At 33.8% G+C, this 20075-nt stretch overlaps 1 protein-coding gene across 1 annotated transcript in view; it reads left to right on the forward strand.

Moving 5' to 3' along the window:
- Positions 1-20075, forward strand: part of LOC138334567 (B-cell linker protein-like) — a 60450-nt gene that overhangs the window by 13720 nt on the left and 26655 nt on the right. Inside the window, exons 6-13 of the mRNA XM_069283219.1 lie at positions 684-736; positions 1659-1683; positions 5154-5248; positions 11747-11933; positions 13398-13463; positions 14844-14917; positions 16263-16292; positions 19355-19411. Coding sequence (XP_069139320.1) covers positions 684-736; positions 1659-1683; positions 5154-5248; positions 11747-11933; positions 13398-13463; positions 14844-14917; positions 16263-16292; positions 19355-19411 — 587 coding nt within the window. The remainder of the gene's footprint in view (positions 1-683; positions 737-1658; positions 1684-5153; positions 5249-11746; positions 11934-13397; positions 13464-14843; positions 14918-16262; positions 16293-19354; positions 19412-20075) is intronic.

The following is a 20075-nucleotide window of genomic DNA, read 5'->3' on the forward strand; positions in this document are numbered from 1 at the left end:
CCCCTAGTGGGACTACAACCGGAAGGCCCCACCCCCTCCTGTAGACAGTGGTATGGGTATATATACATACACATATCCCCCAGTGGGACTACAACCAGAAGGCCCCACCCCCTCCTATAGACAGTGGTATGGGTATATATACATACACATGTCCCCCAGTGGGACTACAACTAGAAGGCCCCACCCCCTCCTATAGACAGTGGTATGGGTATATATACATACACATGTCCCTCAACGGGACTACAACTAGAAGGCCCCACCCCCTCCTATAGACAGTGGTATGGGTATATATACATACACATGTCCCCCAGAGGGACTACAACTAGAAGGCCCCACCCCTCCTATAGACAGTGGTATGGGTATATATACATACACACTTCCCCCATTGGGACTTTAACTAGAAGGCCCCACCCCCTCCTGTAGACAGTGGTATGTATATAAACATGCATAATGTCCTCTCTCTCACATTGCCTCTAGAGTTATGGCCCTTTTATAATATTTACACAGTGGATACAGAGGTATGTTTTATTTGAATATTTTATATTCAATATTTAAGTTTGGTCTCATTTGAATATTCAAAAATTAAATTTTAATAATTCTAATTCTGATAAATGTATTCAGTGATTGAGATTAGTGTAATCTAAACTAATTAATGTTCTTCACGTAATCTCCCTATTCAACAGATTCTGGATCAGGAACAGATGATGACTATGAATGGGCAGACAGTGATTTTGAGGTAGGAAAGAAAGTTGTAATGTAAATACATGTTTGGTAGTTACATGATCTCCCCCATTGTCAGTACAAAGTACATTTTGTATCTTCATATAGATAATTTTCACAGATCAAAACTCTTTTGCATTTTTATCTAAAAACGAGAAATTCAAATGTTAGGGAATTCAGGTTTTGCGATATGGATTATAAAGGTGGATATCATTCAACCTTTTGTCAATATTTCATGGATCAAATTTTCTAATCATAGGAATGTGCTGCGAAATCGCGAAAATATCATTCCCTCGAAAATACCTGGCTATATGGTATATAATTGGTCATTAAGAATCAAATAGCACTATTAATAGGCTACAGTTTCTTTTAAAAGACCTAAAGATGAACTCACTACACTTTGAAAAGATTTTATTTCCTGAATTACATTTTAATAGGCTTTATCTATCTGATGCAGAAACAAACTTAAAACGGAAATTTTGATGAAATTTTTTTGTCATTGCATTAAATTAAATGTCCGACATTTATCTTTGTTAATCAGTTGTTTAAAATGTTACACATGTAATAACTTTTTACACGCAGATGTGCATTAATTAAGATAATGTTTACTGGGAAATTCAAGATGGCCACCAGATGAAATTAAATTACTACTCCTCCTTAACTTCTTGAGAGAATTCAATGAGACTTGATGGTAATAAAAGGGAAGGGGTCGATGGTATTTTAGTTGGCCTACTGATTGACAGCTGTACTTAGTTTCATAATGATTATGGAGCGATTGTTAAAAACAAATAAATTATTTGGTCTAGTACATGTTCTACAATGTACTAATGGTCAACTTGATGGGGTCAGTTTTAAATTTACAATACCCAATCTTAATGCAAATACAACACAATTGTGTGAATTCAATTTTTCCACTTATGTAAGTCTTTCTGTTATAGGATGACCATGATGCGGGAGGCCATGGTAAGTCAGAACTCACACCAATATTTAGCTATTGAATTTAGTATGTAGAACGACTGAGATCCCAGTCGTATCCGAAGGCATTGATTCCAATAGGATCAGATGTATGCAACTTGTTATCCAGTAGTATTCCCTGCCTCTTCGAATTTATGTGGAGGAGAGAGAGCCAAGATTTAATAACCTTGATGATCTGACATTGAAATTAACATATGTCTTTACCAGGCAGGTGTTTACCTCCTCCTTCCATAAACTTTCTGTAAGGTCTACACATTTCCTTATATGACCTGACAAGAGAAAAAAAGAAGGATATCCAAGCATTATACACAGGTACATACAATTCAAGCCTTTCGGTGTACTGATGCAGGCTATCAAAATAGGCCGCAGATGTCAATGTATTAGGGATTTTTAAAATCATATACTGTATTCAACCCAATAAGTGCCATTGTCCCTATAAGCGCCCCTCCCCCTTCTGGGGTCTAAATTTCTATTGCATAAATAAACACCAAACTGTATACGGTAGGTTTGCAATAATTTAGTCTTATTAAGCATGTTTTCATTTTTTTCAAATTTTAAATACCCAAGTTATTGGGTAGAATACGGTAATCCAACCACTCTTGACCACGGCACACAATTTTTTTTAAAGTTACAGTTTCATTAAGTATAATAAAACAGTTTTGCATGAATGCATGTATTTGGTGCTGGGAATTTAAGCTTTCGAGTGAATCAAAAATATATTCTGATATAACAAATAGTCTGCACTTTTCAGAATTATAGTTAATCAATACACTATAATGAACAATGTGGTATAGATGTAGTGATACAACTTTGATAAGATAGACTTAGAAAATATGGTATTTTTGAGCTGATATAATAGGTCATGTTTTAGGATAATATTTACTATTTATTTAAATAAAACCATTACTCATAAGAAAGGCCTTGAGACCCCATGCTGGACCTGTGCCATGCTGCAACAAAGGGCCACCAAGTTTGTTCGAATGAATGACCATGACCTTCACCCATTGTAACAAGTTAAGGGTTCAAGTAGGCTTTATAGTAGGCCATCTTCTCAATAAATAGGTTACAAATATAATTGATATTGGGCTTGTGGCTTGCTGGGAGGAAGGGCTGCAAAAGAAACTAGACAATTAAGTTCATTCAAGGTCCAGAGGGGTTAAATAGTCTAAAACCCTTAAGCTAATTCTTTCCTAAGTAAGGTCAAGATTTTAACTTGTTTCATGCTATCAAATTGGATACCAAGTTTGTTCACATGGATGATCTTTGCCTTCATTCAAGGTATTGGGTTCAATTTAATATGCAAAATCTGCAAATGGCTTCTTTTATTCTCTTTAAGTAAGAGTCCCAGAGGCCTGATATTAGATCAGTAACATGGATGACCTCAGCCTTTGATAAACTTACTGGGCTGTGGTTTCCTGATGCTAAGTCTGAACATGAGACACTTTGGTGTATACTGGCCACTTTGGTCGAACTTTGTTTACATGCACATATTGACAACAAGACAGTGACGGGTTGAAAGTTGGGATAAAAATACCCTGTTTATGCATTTTTTCTTTGATATTATAGAACACATGTGGCCATTAAGGCCTGTATAGACCTCTTGTTGGTAGTTCTATAATATGTCATCAGAAAATGATAAATGTTTTAAAACAGGTCACAGTTCACACACCAGAAATGGCCACCGTGGAGATAAGTATTTAATCAGTGGAATGATCTAGCATTAGTAGTAATTCTATGTGTACACTTTAGATATATCCCTGCAGCTTCTGTAATTCATCTATAAAACTAACAAACAATTTCTATATATTGTATATATACTCGAGTCAACCCAGCTGGCCTGCAAAGATTATAATGTTTGATGGTTTAGCAGTAAGCTGTAATAGCACAGGTCCCAGTTTCATGAACATTCCTCAACATAAAGAAATTTCTTAGCTTACTATCAATAAAATTCTCCATAATAAGAAAGCATTAAAGATGATTCCTCACCTTAAGAATTTTTCCTTAGCTTATGTAATGCTTTCCTATAGGGTATCTTAAGTGAATAAATTCCTTAAAGTTAAGAAATGTTCATGGAACTGGGTCCAGGTCTTGTAATAGGCTTTGTTGATTACCCCTGTATACAGTGCCTTATTGATAAAGCCTTTGTCTTGTAATAAGCTTTATTAAATAAGCCCTTTAATGCAAGATTTATTGATTCAACACATATAGCTGGTCATCAATTACCAATTAAATTGCATGATACTTTCCCACATTATTTACCTAGTATATCTTTTTAATTTTTTTTATTGCATGTACAGTGATTTTTTTCCTCCTGACCAAGACTCAATATCTAATGTCTTGATTCAATCAAAAAAGAAGGAAACTTTTATTTATGATATTGACAATATTTTCTAATTACTAATATCAAACAAATATCATATGAAATCATGAATGAGATTCCTGAAGGTAAAAACCATAATTGGAGCTGTATCTTTTGTTTAAGGTCAAGGTCACATACAAATTTTGGTATTGATTTACCATGGTTTCTGTTGCAATATGACAATATATAATGTGACTTTTCAACGCTTCTATTGGTAGTTTAAAGGAATTCTTCTTTATATCAAAGTCAATCACTGTGTATCACTATTCCATTATTTTGATGAACATCAAAGGACATAATCACCTGTGCTTTCTGTTGCCTCCTGTTTTACTATGAGAGAGTCTAGGGGTAGATATAATGTAAGTGATAGTAACCCTTTGAGTTTCGAGGATGGCATGACGTATAACCATTATCAAGTGTTTTGGATTAACAGAGTCTTTTGAATGATTTCCAGGTGCTTGCGTAGTTTCTCACTATTTTGGAGTTTTCTGGAAATAAACATAATTTTGATGTTTTATAGCTATAATGAATAGTTCAGTAGTTATTTCCCCTTATCGGAACATTATAGCTATAATTAATAATTCAGTAGTTATCTCACCTTATCAGACCTATAATTAATAGTTCAGTAGTTATCTCCCCTTATTTGAATATTGTAGCTATAATGAATAGTTCAGTAGTTATTTCCCCTTATCGGAACATTATAGCTATAATTAATAATTCAGTAGTTATCTCACCTTATCAGACCTATAATTAATAGTTCAGTAGTTATCTCCCCTTATTTGAATATTGTAGCTTTAACTAATAGTTCAGTAGTTATATCCCCTTATCAGAACTATAATTAATAGTTCAGTAGTTATCTCCCCTTATCAGAACTATAGCTTTTATTAATAGTTCAGTAGTTATATCCCCTTATCAGAACTATAGCTATAATTAATATGTGAGTAGTTATCTCCCCTTATCGAAACATTATAGCTATAATTAATAGTTCAGTAGTTATCTCCCCTTAACGGGGCCAAACATTACCTTTATTTACCTTGGTGGCTAGGGAGTCTTGGCTGTTGAGTAATGATGTCTAAAATAGCTCTGATGCTGTCTGCAGGACATGTAAATCAACATGAGGAAAGGTATTTGCAATTATCAAACAAGGCACAAAAAACAGTCAGTTATCAGTCACTGATAAGGCAGAGTAGGACGGTGAGTAACCTTCTTTTTTATCCACGCAAAACTAAAAGACATGATCAAAAGCCAAAATAGCAAAGTACAATTTTCTACCTCCTTTGTACAAAATTATCTATCCATGAGTGTCATTTTAGGGGTGACTGAATGATTAAAGCGTTTTGACACATTACTCTTTTAAGCCCTCCACCGTAGGATTTTGAATCCCGCAGAGGGCAATTGCCAGGTACTGATAGTAGGTCAGTGGTTTTCTCCAAGGACGTATATGAGAAGGATAAGTCACACTGGGTTTTGGGGGAGTACAACGTAGGAGCTTTTGTGTTTGTGCACTGACCGTGACGTTGGGCGACGACCGTTTTCCTTTGATATCTGCCGGCGCAGCCTTTGATGTAATTTGCGGGTGCGAGGGTTACCGTCTTACTTTCTAAAGCGGGACCGTCATTTCATGAGCTGTCGTACTTTTTAACGAAAATTTAAGACATATCTTCTAAATCTTCCGTCCTTTAAGCAAGTGATAAACGTTGTAAAATTTAATAAACTTTACATTGGTGTTTCGTTTGACTTGATAAGACAAGTATTTGTTGAGAAAAATGGTTTTTATTCCCGGTTCATAGGCGTCTCGTGTGGTGTTTAGTAGTGTAAAGAGACAGTCACGAATCCTTCTCACTTATAAATTCTTGTTTTCTCCAAGAACTCTGATTTTCCTTCACTTTCTAAATATACTGGCATGTCCTAAATTGGCACTAGTTATCACAATATAGAAGTTAAAAAAAAAAAAAAAAACACAATTTTTTTTAAGTATTATAATTATTTGTTGCATATTGTACAAAAAACATCAAACACACTTTTTTTACACAAATTAACTACCACTCACATGTATAACACAAAAGCAAACACTGCTCTATATGAATATTTCACCCTCTTTTTATCTCACATTGACACCAAATGTAAAAACAACATACCTGTACACTTCACATCCTCCCACACTCAATAAAAAAGCCTGCACATGATTTACAAATGGGATATGAAATGATGATATTCGCTATTCTGCAACAGATTTTAAAAATAATTATCATTTTTAAATGTTCAGGTATCAAGAAACTTTTTACTTTTTAGCAATGTGTCTTTTCTTTAAGAAATGTTGAAGAGGAGAAAGCAATTTCTGCTGTATTCTGATCATTATTTGATAATCTTGGTCAAATGTCAGACTCTTTTTACTTGAAATGCAGAAATTTGAATATGCTGACAATTTGAGCTTGTGTATATATATAGACTTTAATGCAATGACATGTAAAAAGGGATAGGGGAGACATATGACTGAATGTCTACTTCGAGAACCGCAGATTAAGTTGAGGTTTTAGAGCCATATATCACGCTGTACCTACAGAACTTTATGTATTTACCTATAGCACCTGAATGTTTCCATCCCTAAAATTAACCAGGATTACTGAACCCTCGTCATTGAATCCTTTTATCAGAGAAATCTGAACATGACTTTGTTAAGGCACTTCTGATATCATGGGATGTTGCTCAAGTTTTTATGTGAAATTATTGAGATTTCGTCATGTGAAATTCCATAGAAGGAGACAAAGTAGAAAGCTGCCAGCTCTGGGTAGGTAGTTATATAATACATGTATGTTCTTTTGCTCGAGTTACGATCTGTATTTACAGTATTTATCAAAATTTTAAAAAAATATATATATATAAAACTTGCAAAAATGTGTAATAAGTATAAGATCTTTAAGAACTATAAAGTCATATGAATGAAATTTGAAGAAGAAAAATAAAAAATATTATAAAAAGTGTATTAATGAATTATCTATTCTACTGCAAAGAATTAAGAATGATTGGCTCAAACTCATTCTTAAGATTGTTTTTTTTTTTCATTCAACAGCAAAGATGAGTTTTTTGTATTATCTAATTATCCATAGATTTTAATTTTTTTCATTGGGCCTTTTTCTACATTATGAAATTTTATAAGCTAATTTAAATTCGAAAACTATCATTTTTTTAGTTCCTGACCTCTGTTACTAATAATACAACATTAAAATTAATTATTAGGTTCGGTAGTTTATATGTGTTATGCATAGTTATCAAGCAAGCTTCACTTTATACACCAATTACATCGTGTGGATTTGAACCCTAGCTTGGGTATAGCTGAGGCCTTTAGCAAGTTTTGAGTTATAATACACAGTAATATTATTGAGAATTGAATCTCCTCTAAGCTGCCAGTTTTTAGTACTTAGAGCCAAAGTCCAGAGCTAGGTCTGCTTAGAGCCCACTAATACATGTAATTTGTGGTACATGGCCATATCAGTTGTTATATAACTACCAGGTACGTAAACATCACGATATTTATACATGGCAAGTGTCACATCAAGGATGGTATCCATCCAGGCAAGGATACGGCAATTAATATGTAAAATAATTTACGATAAAGATTCTTAATTAATTGTAATGTAACTTTTAATTAATTAATTGTAGTGTAATGTACATTACTCACAATCTTGTGCAATTACCTGTGTATAAAGACCACCCAGCTAGGGGACCAGGGAAAATGGTCTTTGTAGTCAAGTGGTCTTATATACACAGGTCAAATTGTGGTGAAATTGACCATTTAGGAGACACTGAGGAAGTGGTCTTATTCAGCTGATTGTCCTTATACAGACAGGTTTTACTGTGGTGAATGGTGAATTCTTACCCCAGAAAACATCTGTACTGCACAAAGCTATTGCTTTAGTTTTGGATTTCAGAATTGTCTTCTTTTCTCCCATTCTCTCATATGTCTTCGTATTGAAAAAAATTCAAGTATAGTAAATTAAGAGACATTTCTAAAACAATAGATTCAAATAATGTTTTTCTTTTTTTTCTCGAAAACTTATGTGTCATAAAAGATTTTCACTATACATTTAACCATAAAGTATTGTTTTACAGTCAGTATCTTGATGCCTATTTATATCTTGCCTCAGCATCATACAATACAAGGATTATCTCCCCTTAAACAATTATAATCCTACTTAATGATGTCACATTGGGCATTAGACTGGACAGGTCAGTGTACAGACTCTAGTGACTAACAAGGCATGACCTAAAACCATCCGTCATCACTCAATCATGAGATTTATATCCCTCGAGCCCCGAGTGTCTATAACACCCTGAGGTCATACACACAGTAGTCAGCCCAGGTAGTATGTAGTAGTAAGTCTATATACTGAGTCACTCATCATAAGTCTAATATGTAAAGCTACACGATTTTTAGTGTAAAAACATCTATCGTGGATATGTTGACATCCTGACCACAATGTGATACAGATTTCTATCAGTGATTTTGTCTTTGATGGATTATAATTCTCTGGTATAATTCTCTGGTTTAATTTGGAGCTTAATTATACAATCATCTTCAACGCTTTGTTTCCGAGGAATATGTGATCTCTGTGCTTTGATTTACAATATTGTGTTTGGATTAAATTTCATCTTAACGATATAAACTGCAAAAATGGCTGCTAGACAAAATCTATAAAGTACATCGGAGTGGTGATTGGTGTATTAATATCTTAAGTTGTATTCCGTTTATCTTTTATGTTGATCGACAATTGAGTTACAGAAATTGAAAAAGAACCATGCAGCATTCAATAAGTTTCTCATTATCTCAAGTGAAATAAAAACATGGCTGTAATTAACTGAAAATTGGACATGTTTTATGCAGTTCTACTGGATGATTAATTTAATAATTTTGAAAGTGATTGGATCTTCATCGTCAAATGTGGATAGGTGTTTGAAGAAATATTTTGAGAATCTTCAAATGATACAATTTTATTGATCTTTGCATGTTTTGCGGTGTAGGACTGATTTGTAATTTGTGACATCAAGTTGTTGTTGCGATATTTATATTGTGGATTTGATCAATTTAAAATCCGAAGTTGCATCCTGAATTTTTGACATCCCTGATTCTAAAAGACATCTTGATGACCTTGGGATGGATATAAAAAAATTTGAGGGTTCGTCCTCTCGACCTACTACTTCATCCTCTGATACAACAACCATGAGTGCTCTCGGGAAGTTTTTAGAGAAAAAAGGATTTGGAAAACGTATGAGAAAAAGAAGTTCTAGTCTTCCACCAGAAAATAGACTGAAAACACTGTTCAAGGAAGGTTCAGCAGTTATCGCATCTCGGCATATATTTCGAAATAATTCGTCAGGTCATGTGAATAATGTGGATCGAAAGCCAACACGAGTTTACAAAAAACCGGATAAGATTTCACGACAAGGTACAGTGGATATAAGTATTATTGTTTATGTACATGCAATAAGGAATAGATTCTCTTGCGGCTGTTAATATACAAAATCAAGGCCTATTCATCCAGCTTTCAAATATCTAAAGTATATGAAAAAGTCTAACCTGTCTTTAAAGACCAATCAAGGGACAAAATCAAACTTTTTTTATAGCCTAAAGGTCTTTACACTAGTGTTGAAATTAGCCATTTGGAATTCTTAGAAAATTAATTACTAGTTAGTATTTATGTGGGGTATGTGGTTGCTAATGTAGGTTTCATGGTCTGTGTGTCAATTAAGGCTTCCACAAAGTGGTGTTATAAAGCAGGTGGTCGTTATTCAGAGGTTGCTGCTAAGGCAGGTGTTACTGTACTGTGAAAATAGCTGCCATGAAAATATTGATTCATGCATACTCTTGCTCATCATATGTAAATGAGTCATGAGTCAGGATTGGCCTTGAATTAACACTGACTGGTCAAGCCTCCATCACATTTTCTTGACCACTGAAGACATAAGCATGAATTCTTCTATTTCATCAGGTATTTGTACATTTGTCCTTGTGATGGCTAGTGCCCTATTGTCATACACAGTAATTGTTTATCAAATTGTAATTTATTTCATGGCTCTTTTCTTTTTCAAATTAGTAAAACTTGATCGGCATTGCTTCCAAATTTGGAAATTTTCTTGCCATATGTTCACGTATTTGTAAATTTCATCAGGGAATTTAAATGAATGTCGTAATTTTGTTATCGGATAGGTTATTTACTTTCAACTCCAGAAACCGTGATTAAAAAAACTATGTTGTTATTGCATGTGCACAGTGCGATGATTTTGTTCGAGAAATATCAGCTGACTTTTAGTTATGGCTGTGAGATTCAAATTTATTCAACTCTAACAATATTGATTCTGTCTTTGATAATCTACTCTAAGACTGTCTGGTTTTGTCTTTTGATGTTTGTATTGAAGGTACCAGGTAGACTCATATATCTATGTCCTTGATTTTATACATATTTTTCCGTAAAATTGCATGTTTACATTATTTTATAGTACCCTGCTTTTATTAACACTACCCAACTGTATTACTATCCTTACCTGCATGACCTAATTATCTACACATTTTACCAGTATATACCGTAATTACTAACCTGCCTCATGCAAATGCTTAAACATGTTGCCAATTATATATTTACACTTTTGACCGCACTTTAACCTTCATATTTTTATGAGTGTTAAAATTGTCTTATAAAATTTCAAATTTGAACATTTTATGATTTTCTGTAAAAGATGGAAACAATTAACATTAATTTAATTATAATGGAATTTTCTAGTGAATTAATTATGCAACTATGACTAATTAAAATATTATTTTTTCCTGTTTTTCTGAATTTAAAATAATGGCAGAATAATTTTAGTCAATTTTTATCATAGATCCTTTATTGCCTATACCGTTATGTTTTAACATTGAAAATTTATGTGTGTTAAGAATAATTAGACATCAAATTAAGATCACAGATTAATTACTTTAAGACAAAAATATCTTACTGTTCAGTCAACCTTTGTTATCAAACATCATTATTTCAAGTACATGTACCAACCTATTGGTGTTGCTACTAAATTTTGCATTTCTTTGCCTTCAAATAATTGAAATTTCATTTTGTGACCTAGATTTTTTATTCATTTTTTCAACGTTTGATTTTCCTGTATTAATTCAAAATTTACTCGCACATGAAAATACGTTGGTTTATAGTGTTACATTTTGTAAAAAATTTGAAATATTGGTCTTAATTTCTATCATGAAATAAGATGGTTTCAAGATCTCAAAACGATGTGGAAAAAGTACTATTTACCATCAATTAGTCCCACTCTCTGGTGATTGTGACATCGTCATTTGAAGTGATTTTTGTGACGTCATAATCCCTGGAAAATGGGACTAAATCGATGGTAAATAGTACTTTACCTACATCGTTTTGGGATTTCAAAACCCCCGAATTCTAGATGACAAAGTTTGACCATAACAAATTCGGTCTTTGCATATTACAAAGTTTTCTTCCCTTGGAGTAAGGTATTGACTATGATGTCCTGTATCAACCAAAAGAGTGTAACATCATACTTTTTGAAGAAAATGATTTGAGTTTCGCTCGTAAAATAATGACATCATAATTGATACCTTCCCACAAAGAAGACTTTTCAATATGTAATAGCGAAGCAGGTTGATGATTGTCCAGTTTTATTCCCATACGTCAGACACAAGAACAAGATTCAGACATGAGTCCAGACGAAGATTACGAGAACACAAAACAAAAAATCCACCCACCTCGTGTTCCTGGACGTGATGCTCCCAAGAACAAATTTTCTGTTGATAGCTTGAAAACGGCACTGAGTGACTTTAAACAAAATTCTATGAGGCAGAAAGAACGGGAATTTATTGAAGGTACACACCTTGACCCAAACGTCTCTTAATTAGGACACACACATCTCTATATAGTAATCAGATTGTTTGTCTGTCTGTCTGTCACACTTTGTTTCTGTACAATAACTGTAACAAATGTAAACCGATTTTCTTCAAACTTGGTGACAAGATTAAATGCCTTTAGGGCTGGGCCGACTTCGATCGGGACTGTCGATGGACCTTATTTAGCGGAGTTATGGCCCTTTTAATTACTGAAAACGTAGTTTTTTGACATTTCCATGCTATAAGTGTAACAAATGTAAATGGTCACCTGTTCATATACATTTCTATTCTGTTTTTGCATATTACAGAGTTAGCTCCCTTGTGGGTAGGTATTTATTGTGACGTCATTATTTTGTGTGAAAAATTCATATCATTTTTCGAAATGTATGTTGTTATGTTCGTAAACACATGATGTCACAATCAATACCTGCAAGGGCAGATAACTCGGTAGTATACAGATTACCTTTTTAAGGTGTACATCCATTTTGTTTTTTGATGGTGAGATGGAAGAGAATTTTTTTCATTAACAATTGCATGTTCACTTCAAATTCTGTTTTGGTGATGGTGAAAATATCATGCCAGGTACGAGATAGATATGGTTACATTTCACAGTATTATGATAAAAATACAGTAAACCACGTTTATAACGAACGCACTTGAAACATATCCAAATGTAGTATAGTTCATTCTCAATCAAAATTTCTGTAATGTGTTTGCTATGTGTGTATAACAAACTAAGCTTATAACGAAGTGATTTTGTTGGTCCCCAGAGGTCGATTATATAATAACCATGTTTTACTGTGTATACTGTACTAATTAAATTTTAATTTGAAAGCCATCAACTCCATATGATTTACATTCTATTAACTAAAAATCAATCATGTGAAACATACATATGATGAAACTTGGAATTTCATAAAAGGATTGATATTAATGTTACCAGTAATTACTATTGCCAGAAGTGATTTCTGAGATTTAAACAAGCTTAAGAGACTGAGTGGTAAAGGTATCTGACATTAGTCTATTTGCCCTCCACCTCTAGACCTCATGTTTTAGGCACTTGATGAAATAGTCTGCCTATCAATTATTAGATATAAAAGCAGGGTTTTTTTCCCTTTTCCTGAGATCATTTCAAACTGCTTTCCTCCAAACACCTTACCACAAGGAATTGAGATCTTTAAAAGCCATAAATCCATTACCTGTAGCCTCAGAATGACCCAGTGTACATCTTATTAACAACCAGGGTCAATAAAGAATGTGCCAGGTATAGCAGCGGCAGCCTCCCCAAATGAGATTTGAACTTGTGACCCAGAGGTGGAGGGCTGATGGTAATTTGCCTGAACATCTTAACCACTCAAACACTGTGGCTTTATAATTTGGTTGTTGTAACATTTTGTTGAGAATCAGAATGACCATGGAATAATGCAATGATGTTGTTTGTAGATGGTCCAGAGGAGAATTACGATGAGCCAGCTCCACCTAGTCTTCCATCTAGAACCGCGCCTCAAGGTTTGTTAAGTTTAAGGTTTGAAATAAACTTACCAAAGCAGTGTAAACTAACTAAAAATTGTGATAAGTGTATGTTTCATATAAAAATTCATATTCAATCATATTTATGTTGGTTTTTAGGTCATCTGACCCAAATGGTCAGAATGACTTATAGTCATCATGTACTGTCCATTGCCGTCCGCCAGGCGTAAACTTTTAATTCAAACAACTTTTTCTCAATAGCAGAAAGGCCCAGGGTACTGATATTTTGCCTGCAGTACGCTGGGACAAATGGCTACTTATTTTGGTCAAATGAATGACCTTGACCTACATTCAAGGTCACAGGAGTCAAAAAGGCTAAAATCTCTAAACAACCTCTTTTTAATAACCAAGAGGCCTAGAGAAATGATATTGGGCCTGTGACATGCTGGGATGAAGAGCTAACAAGTTTGATTAAATGAATGACATTGACTGCCATTTTAGGTACCAGTTGTCAAATAGGCTAAAATCTTTCAACAACTTCTTGTGAATAACTAAGAGGCCTATAGACCTGATATTGGTCTTATGAAATGCTAGGATGAAGGTTACAAAGTTTGTTCAAATGAATGACCTTAACCTACATTCAAAGTCACAGGGGTGGTATAGGCTAAAACCATTGAACAATTTCTTGTGAATAACTAAAAGTCCTAGAGACCTGATATTGTGCATATGTAGCATGTATGAATGAAGGGCTACCATCTTTGTTAAAATGAATGACCTTGACCTTTATTCAAGGTCAAACTACCATCTTTGTTAAAATGAATGACCTTGACCTTCATTCAAGGTCAAACTCATCAAATATATCAGAAATATCTTCTATTAAAGACTTCCTTGTATTGATTTCTGTATACTTTTAAAGAGTTGTATTTATGCCAATGGTCAGATGACCGTTAAGGCCCATGGGCCTCTTGTTTATGGTTTAAGTGTTCACTATTGTTTTGATTTAAGCTCGAGCCATGAGAGTAAATCTTGGAGGCTGAAAAATCCACCAGCAAATAATTTATTATACCTATACTGCTGGAAATGTACTTATTTTAGCAATAACTTTATTTTAGCTTGTTGAGCTCTTCTTTGAAGCAGTTTTCCTAGTATTCATGTACAATTTTGTAAATTTTCTTGTATTGAACCATCAAATTACACTGATTTATATATGCACTATTAAATCATAATTTGCAGTTGTTAAAAAAAATGCAACTGGGCTAAAATAAGTACATATACAGTAACTTAAGAAAATGAAAAATCATACACTAACATAAATGTAATGGGTACTTATTAATATCATCAGTATACAGATAAATACCGTGCACTTTGTTATCAGCAGAAAAACTTAAAAGTGAGGAAGTTTATTTTTTCACCTTCTAGTGTCTTCTCAGCCATCCCTGCCTTCCCGTCCCGGACGACGAGGCCAGCCAGCCCCACCCCCGGAGATAGAACAGGTAGTTATCATAAACTTCATTATTTATCAACTCAAGGAAGTTATATCACCTGAGGCCTAAGACCAAGGGTTTAAACTTTCGAGGGTTGATAAATCACCGTATCCACCTAGGTTTATATGGCATTTACATGATGTAAATCCCTTAACTTTATGTACATATTTCCTTCTATTGATAATGCCCTGCAGTACTGAAGTTGAAGAATTCCGAAAAGGAAAAGATTGATAATATCATAATAAAAAAAGAACAAACACCATTATATAAGTGTTGTTTCAGTCTGAATCCAGAGTAAAACACACAGTCATACAGTAATACCTTTTATAATAATTTATATCTATGAAAACATACTAATTTTGTAGTTATATTTATTATTAAACATACTGTGGGCAACAGTATCAAGTTCCATGCATTATGGGGTGGAATGATGAAACACTTATAGAACACTATAGGTCATTAGACATAGGATATGAGGTATAGATATATATTGTAACCATATTTGCTGTAATTAGTGCTCAGGGGCCTTAAAAGTTCATAGCAAATGCTAGTGCTTTTGTGTTAGGTGACAAAAATAAAAGTTGTGGACAAAAATATCTCAGTCACAAAAAGTCAGCCATATTTTAGTTGTCCTTATGGCATAATAATCTGTTGCAGTAAATATGCCTTCTTTCCTTTGATAGTTGTCAATTAGTATATTGTGATTCACATGAAAAACTTGCAAGGTCATGTAGAATTATGGATATAATGCTGATGCTATAAGCATCACACAGTTATAAAACATGGTTAAACCCATAGGATGGGGGGAGGGTTCTTTATGTAACTTTAAGCCCTACAGAAGAGGGGAGGAGTGCTTATAGGGGGAGGGGCACTAATTATGGTGAATATTATACATATGTAATGTGTACTGTAACTAACATTAGTATCATTTGTACACTGTATTACTGACTTGTTAATTATGATACATCTTTGCTAACATACCGTATAGCCACGGTTATTTTCGCTGACAAATTTTTCGCGATTTAATCTAAAAACGATAAAATCATATGTTAACGATTTAAAATTTTTGCGATATGGATTTAAATGTAGATAGAATTCAACCATTTTTCATTATTTCGCAAATCAATTTTTCACGATCATAACAATGTGCCGTGAAATTGAGAAAATGTCATCCCTGGGAAAATATTCGACTATATGGTATCCTTATCTTCTAAAACTATAGCTATATAACCTCTCGTTTGTTTATACCAATAGGTCACATATGAAACTTTGATATAAACTTTCTTTATATCCTTAACGGCCATTTTGTATATATGTATATGTAATATTCTATTTGATGAATAATTCCATCCAGCCAACTTATGAGGAAACTGATGATCCTGAGGTAAGCTAGATGGCGCTGCAGTCACCCTGTCATGTGACCGGTATATCAGCTGATATTAATAAACTAGAAAAGTCTACTAACACCATGTATATCCGGCCTACATTTAGCAAGAACTTATACGGTCTTTGTCATCCAAAGAAATGCTTGTGTTTGCCTATAATGGTATTATTATAGGTGATATTTATGAGCCTAGTCCTTGCATCAAATCCCCTCTGTCTGAGTGTTGTTCAGGAATGGTAGAATCATTTACCCAACTTTGGGTTGAAACAGGAGAATCTCAATCCAAGGGGTAAGATTCTTAAATTGTCAAACACAAGGCTTTGCTGAGTATTGACACCTTAAGAATCTTATCCCAAGGGTTGAGATCTCCTGTTTTGCCCCAAAGAGGGTGAAAGATTCTTTTTCTCTGACCGTGTGCACCACTTTGTGTCTCTAATAAGGATGTGTTCAGATCAGCAATGCATAAAGGATGATGTGATGTAACTGAAATTGTCGTCGCTGTTGTGTTGTCATTCCAACTGTTATTGTAACATCATGGTACCATACGATTGTTGAGAAAGTGAACAAAGATCTAGACCTGTGTATAGCTTGTCTTTACCCTAGAGTGAAACAGGAAAATCTCACACTGGTAGAAGTGTGAATATCCCTGTTTGGGCGTCGGGAGAAAATGTATTCACAAAAAATATGTTATATATGTACCAGATTGGTTAATTTTGTTTACATTTTATAGTCATACCTCTTTAGTAGCCTCATTTATACAAAGAAAGTTGTATTTCCATATCCTTTTGCTTACACAGTAAACAGTGTTGAAAAAGAAAGAAAACTGGGCCCAGTTTCATGAACGTTCCTTTAAGGAATTCCCTAACTATTTAATTCTCCATAGGAAAACATTACATACATTTTGTATTTTAAGGAAGGTTCCTGGATTTAAAAGTTTTCCTTAAACTATAGCTGTAATGCTTTCAAATAGGGAATTTTAAGGTAAGTAATGTTCATAAAACTGGACCCAGGATGGATTATGAAAGAAAAACTTAGAATTTTGCCACGTCATCGGAGTACCTCATGACTCTCTAATATTAAGTCCTGAAATAGTCACACCACAAAAACCTTCGCCAACCATATTAGTTTTCTTTTGTTGTGTTGTTTAATTATATTTCTGTTAAAGCTCTCTTGTGCTTACATAAGGCTTGCAACTGTGAATCTAAAAATGTTGAAATGATGTTGAATTTATAAAGCTTATATTGTTACTCTTTTTTTTGGTATGGCTGCATAGTTTAGAAGCATGACTTCTTTGTATTGTCTGTTTCAGCAGCATGTAAATTATGCACTATACCATTCAATTTTACTGGAAATTGTGAATAGCTTTGTTAGATAAATTATTTTTCTTGTACCAAAGAAAAACATAGGACACCCAGCAAGCTGGTTCCTGATGAATAATTCAGATTCGGTTGTCAAAAATCTTCAAACTATGCCGCATGAAATAGTTATGTAGGGCGACTCATAAGGCTTTGATCATCCTCTTTACTCCAAGGGTTACTATCACTGCCATTTTATCCACCCCTAGACTATTTCATAATAAAACTGGGGGCAGCTCAGTAGAAAAAAACTGACCAATCACAGGCCTGCCACGACTTCCTCTGATGATTACAGACAGAGTGAGGCCCAACTTCGCAGCCACACAATCAACTACAGTGTACTGTATGCTATTTGATTTTTTATATGTACATCAAATGACCACATAACCTGTGTATAGTTTTCCTCAAGTGTGACTATGAAATAATCCAGGGATGGATATAATGTCAGTGATAGTAAACCCTGGATTATTGAGGATGGGCTTTGAAGAGAGCGAACACCTCTTAATTTGCTTTAACTTAAATGCTTCAAATTGTTGGAGCTATAATATGCCAAACATTATTTTTACCATTTTGTTTTTCATCCCAACTGTACATTTCATAGAGCTGAGGCTGGCTCACTATGTTCCAAATTTGCATATTACAGAGTAATCTGCACTTGCGGGTAGGTATTGATTGTGACGTCATGTGTTTGCGAGCGTAACGTCATACATTTGGGTGAAAATGACGTGAATTGCGCTCACAAAATAATGACATAACAATCGATACCTACCCGCAAGGGAGCTAACTCTGTAATATGCAAAAATGGAATAGGCTTATGTTGAGCATTTTCTTTTGTATTGGTATTTGTTTTGTCGGGTGCTTTATTGAACTTATCTGTTAGCATCAGCAATTTCTATGCTTTTTACTTTATTATTAAAAGAAGGTAAGCAAATCAAATTGAATGATATCAAATTGATTTTTCTTTTTTTAATTTCTTTAATTCTGTGGCATTTACATGATGCAAAAATGCTTATAAATTAAATACATTAACTACAGCTTAATGCATTGCAAAAAGCTTTTTTTTTCTTCTAAAAATGCAATGCCAATTAGTATGCATATATTTATTAAAGAGGATAGTAATTTGGCTTGGGCTTATTAGGGCAAAAGATGATTGAGGCTAAGAATGGTTAGGATTGAAAATTGCCAAAGATATCATTTTCAAACCACTCACTTGTACGACTGAGATTGTGATTTGTCTGAGATGTAGACTGGCTACCTGACCCTAATAAGTTGTCTATAGATTTTCTCAAAAGAATTTAAAATTCTAGATTATCTCCCCCTAGTTTGAAATTACAGAATTGCAGAGACAAAAACTTTTCAAGTCAATTTTGATGATTGTAATACTGTAGAAACTGGTGACAAGTCTATCTGGGATGTAGAATGTATCTGAATAAATTAGTGGTTTAAATTGTGAGCCAATCTATGAATTGAAAACTGATCTATGACTGTGTCATTAATGCTAATGCTGTACTGACTATTCGGTGCTGAAATTTTACGAGATGTCTTTTAATTTTTCATGTGGACTGTTTCACTGATGTTCTAGTGAGTATCACCTGAAGTCTTTTAACGGGTATTTCAGCAATTTCAGTGATGATGAATTTAGTGATTTGTTGTGTCTGTATATATTTTCAAAGCACTAATGTTAAGATATTTTCTCTGTCATTTTAGCCAGCACTACCGTCTCGTCCAGCTCGGAGAGCTAAGCCTACACCTCCAGTAGAACAGGTAAACCACAGTGTAATGTTTTCATGGAAATTAAATTTATTTACATTTCATGAACTTACATAAAAAGTATAAAGATAAGGAAATAATAATGGTTGTTCAAATATAAAATAAAGTTTTTAGTTAATTTACACTATCATAATGTATTCAATCAGCTATTTAAACATAATTTATTGTAAATACAAAAGACAAAAGAATCAAGCAATAGTTATTACAACTTATATAAGCCTTCTTCTAACATACAATGACAAGACAAGAGGCGATAGACCTAGACAATATTGATAACATTAAAAACAAAAAATACATTTTTATCAAATCAAAATCTTTTACTGGACTTTATAAATTAGCTATTTATCAAATGTATCCTATTGATACATACATTATTTTTTAATGTATCAATATTTGGGTGATAAATGTAGTCTTTAAGATAGAACTCTGCCATTAATTTTTCTGTACAAAATTATAATAGCGTTTTCGCCATAATTAGCATCCCCCCTCCCCCCCCCCCCATAAGCGTCCCTCCCCTCTTCTGGAGGAGAAGTTAAATTAGTTATGAAAAAGCCCCCTATTCCATGGACTTATGATGTTTTACAACTATGTGGTGCTTATAACATTAACATTGTACTCCATATTACATAAATTGTGAAGTCTTTTACATGTGAATCAC

The sequence above is a fragment of the Argopecten irradians genome, chromosome 11, assembly GCF_041381155.1.
Source record: "Argopecten irradians isolate NY chromosome 11, Ai_NY, whole genome shotgun sequence".
In the NCBI taxonomy this organism is placed as follows: domain Eukaryota; kingdom Metazoa; phylum Mollusca; class Bivalvia; order Pectinida; family Pectinidae; genus Argopecten; species Argopecten irradians.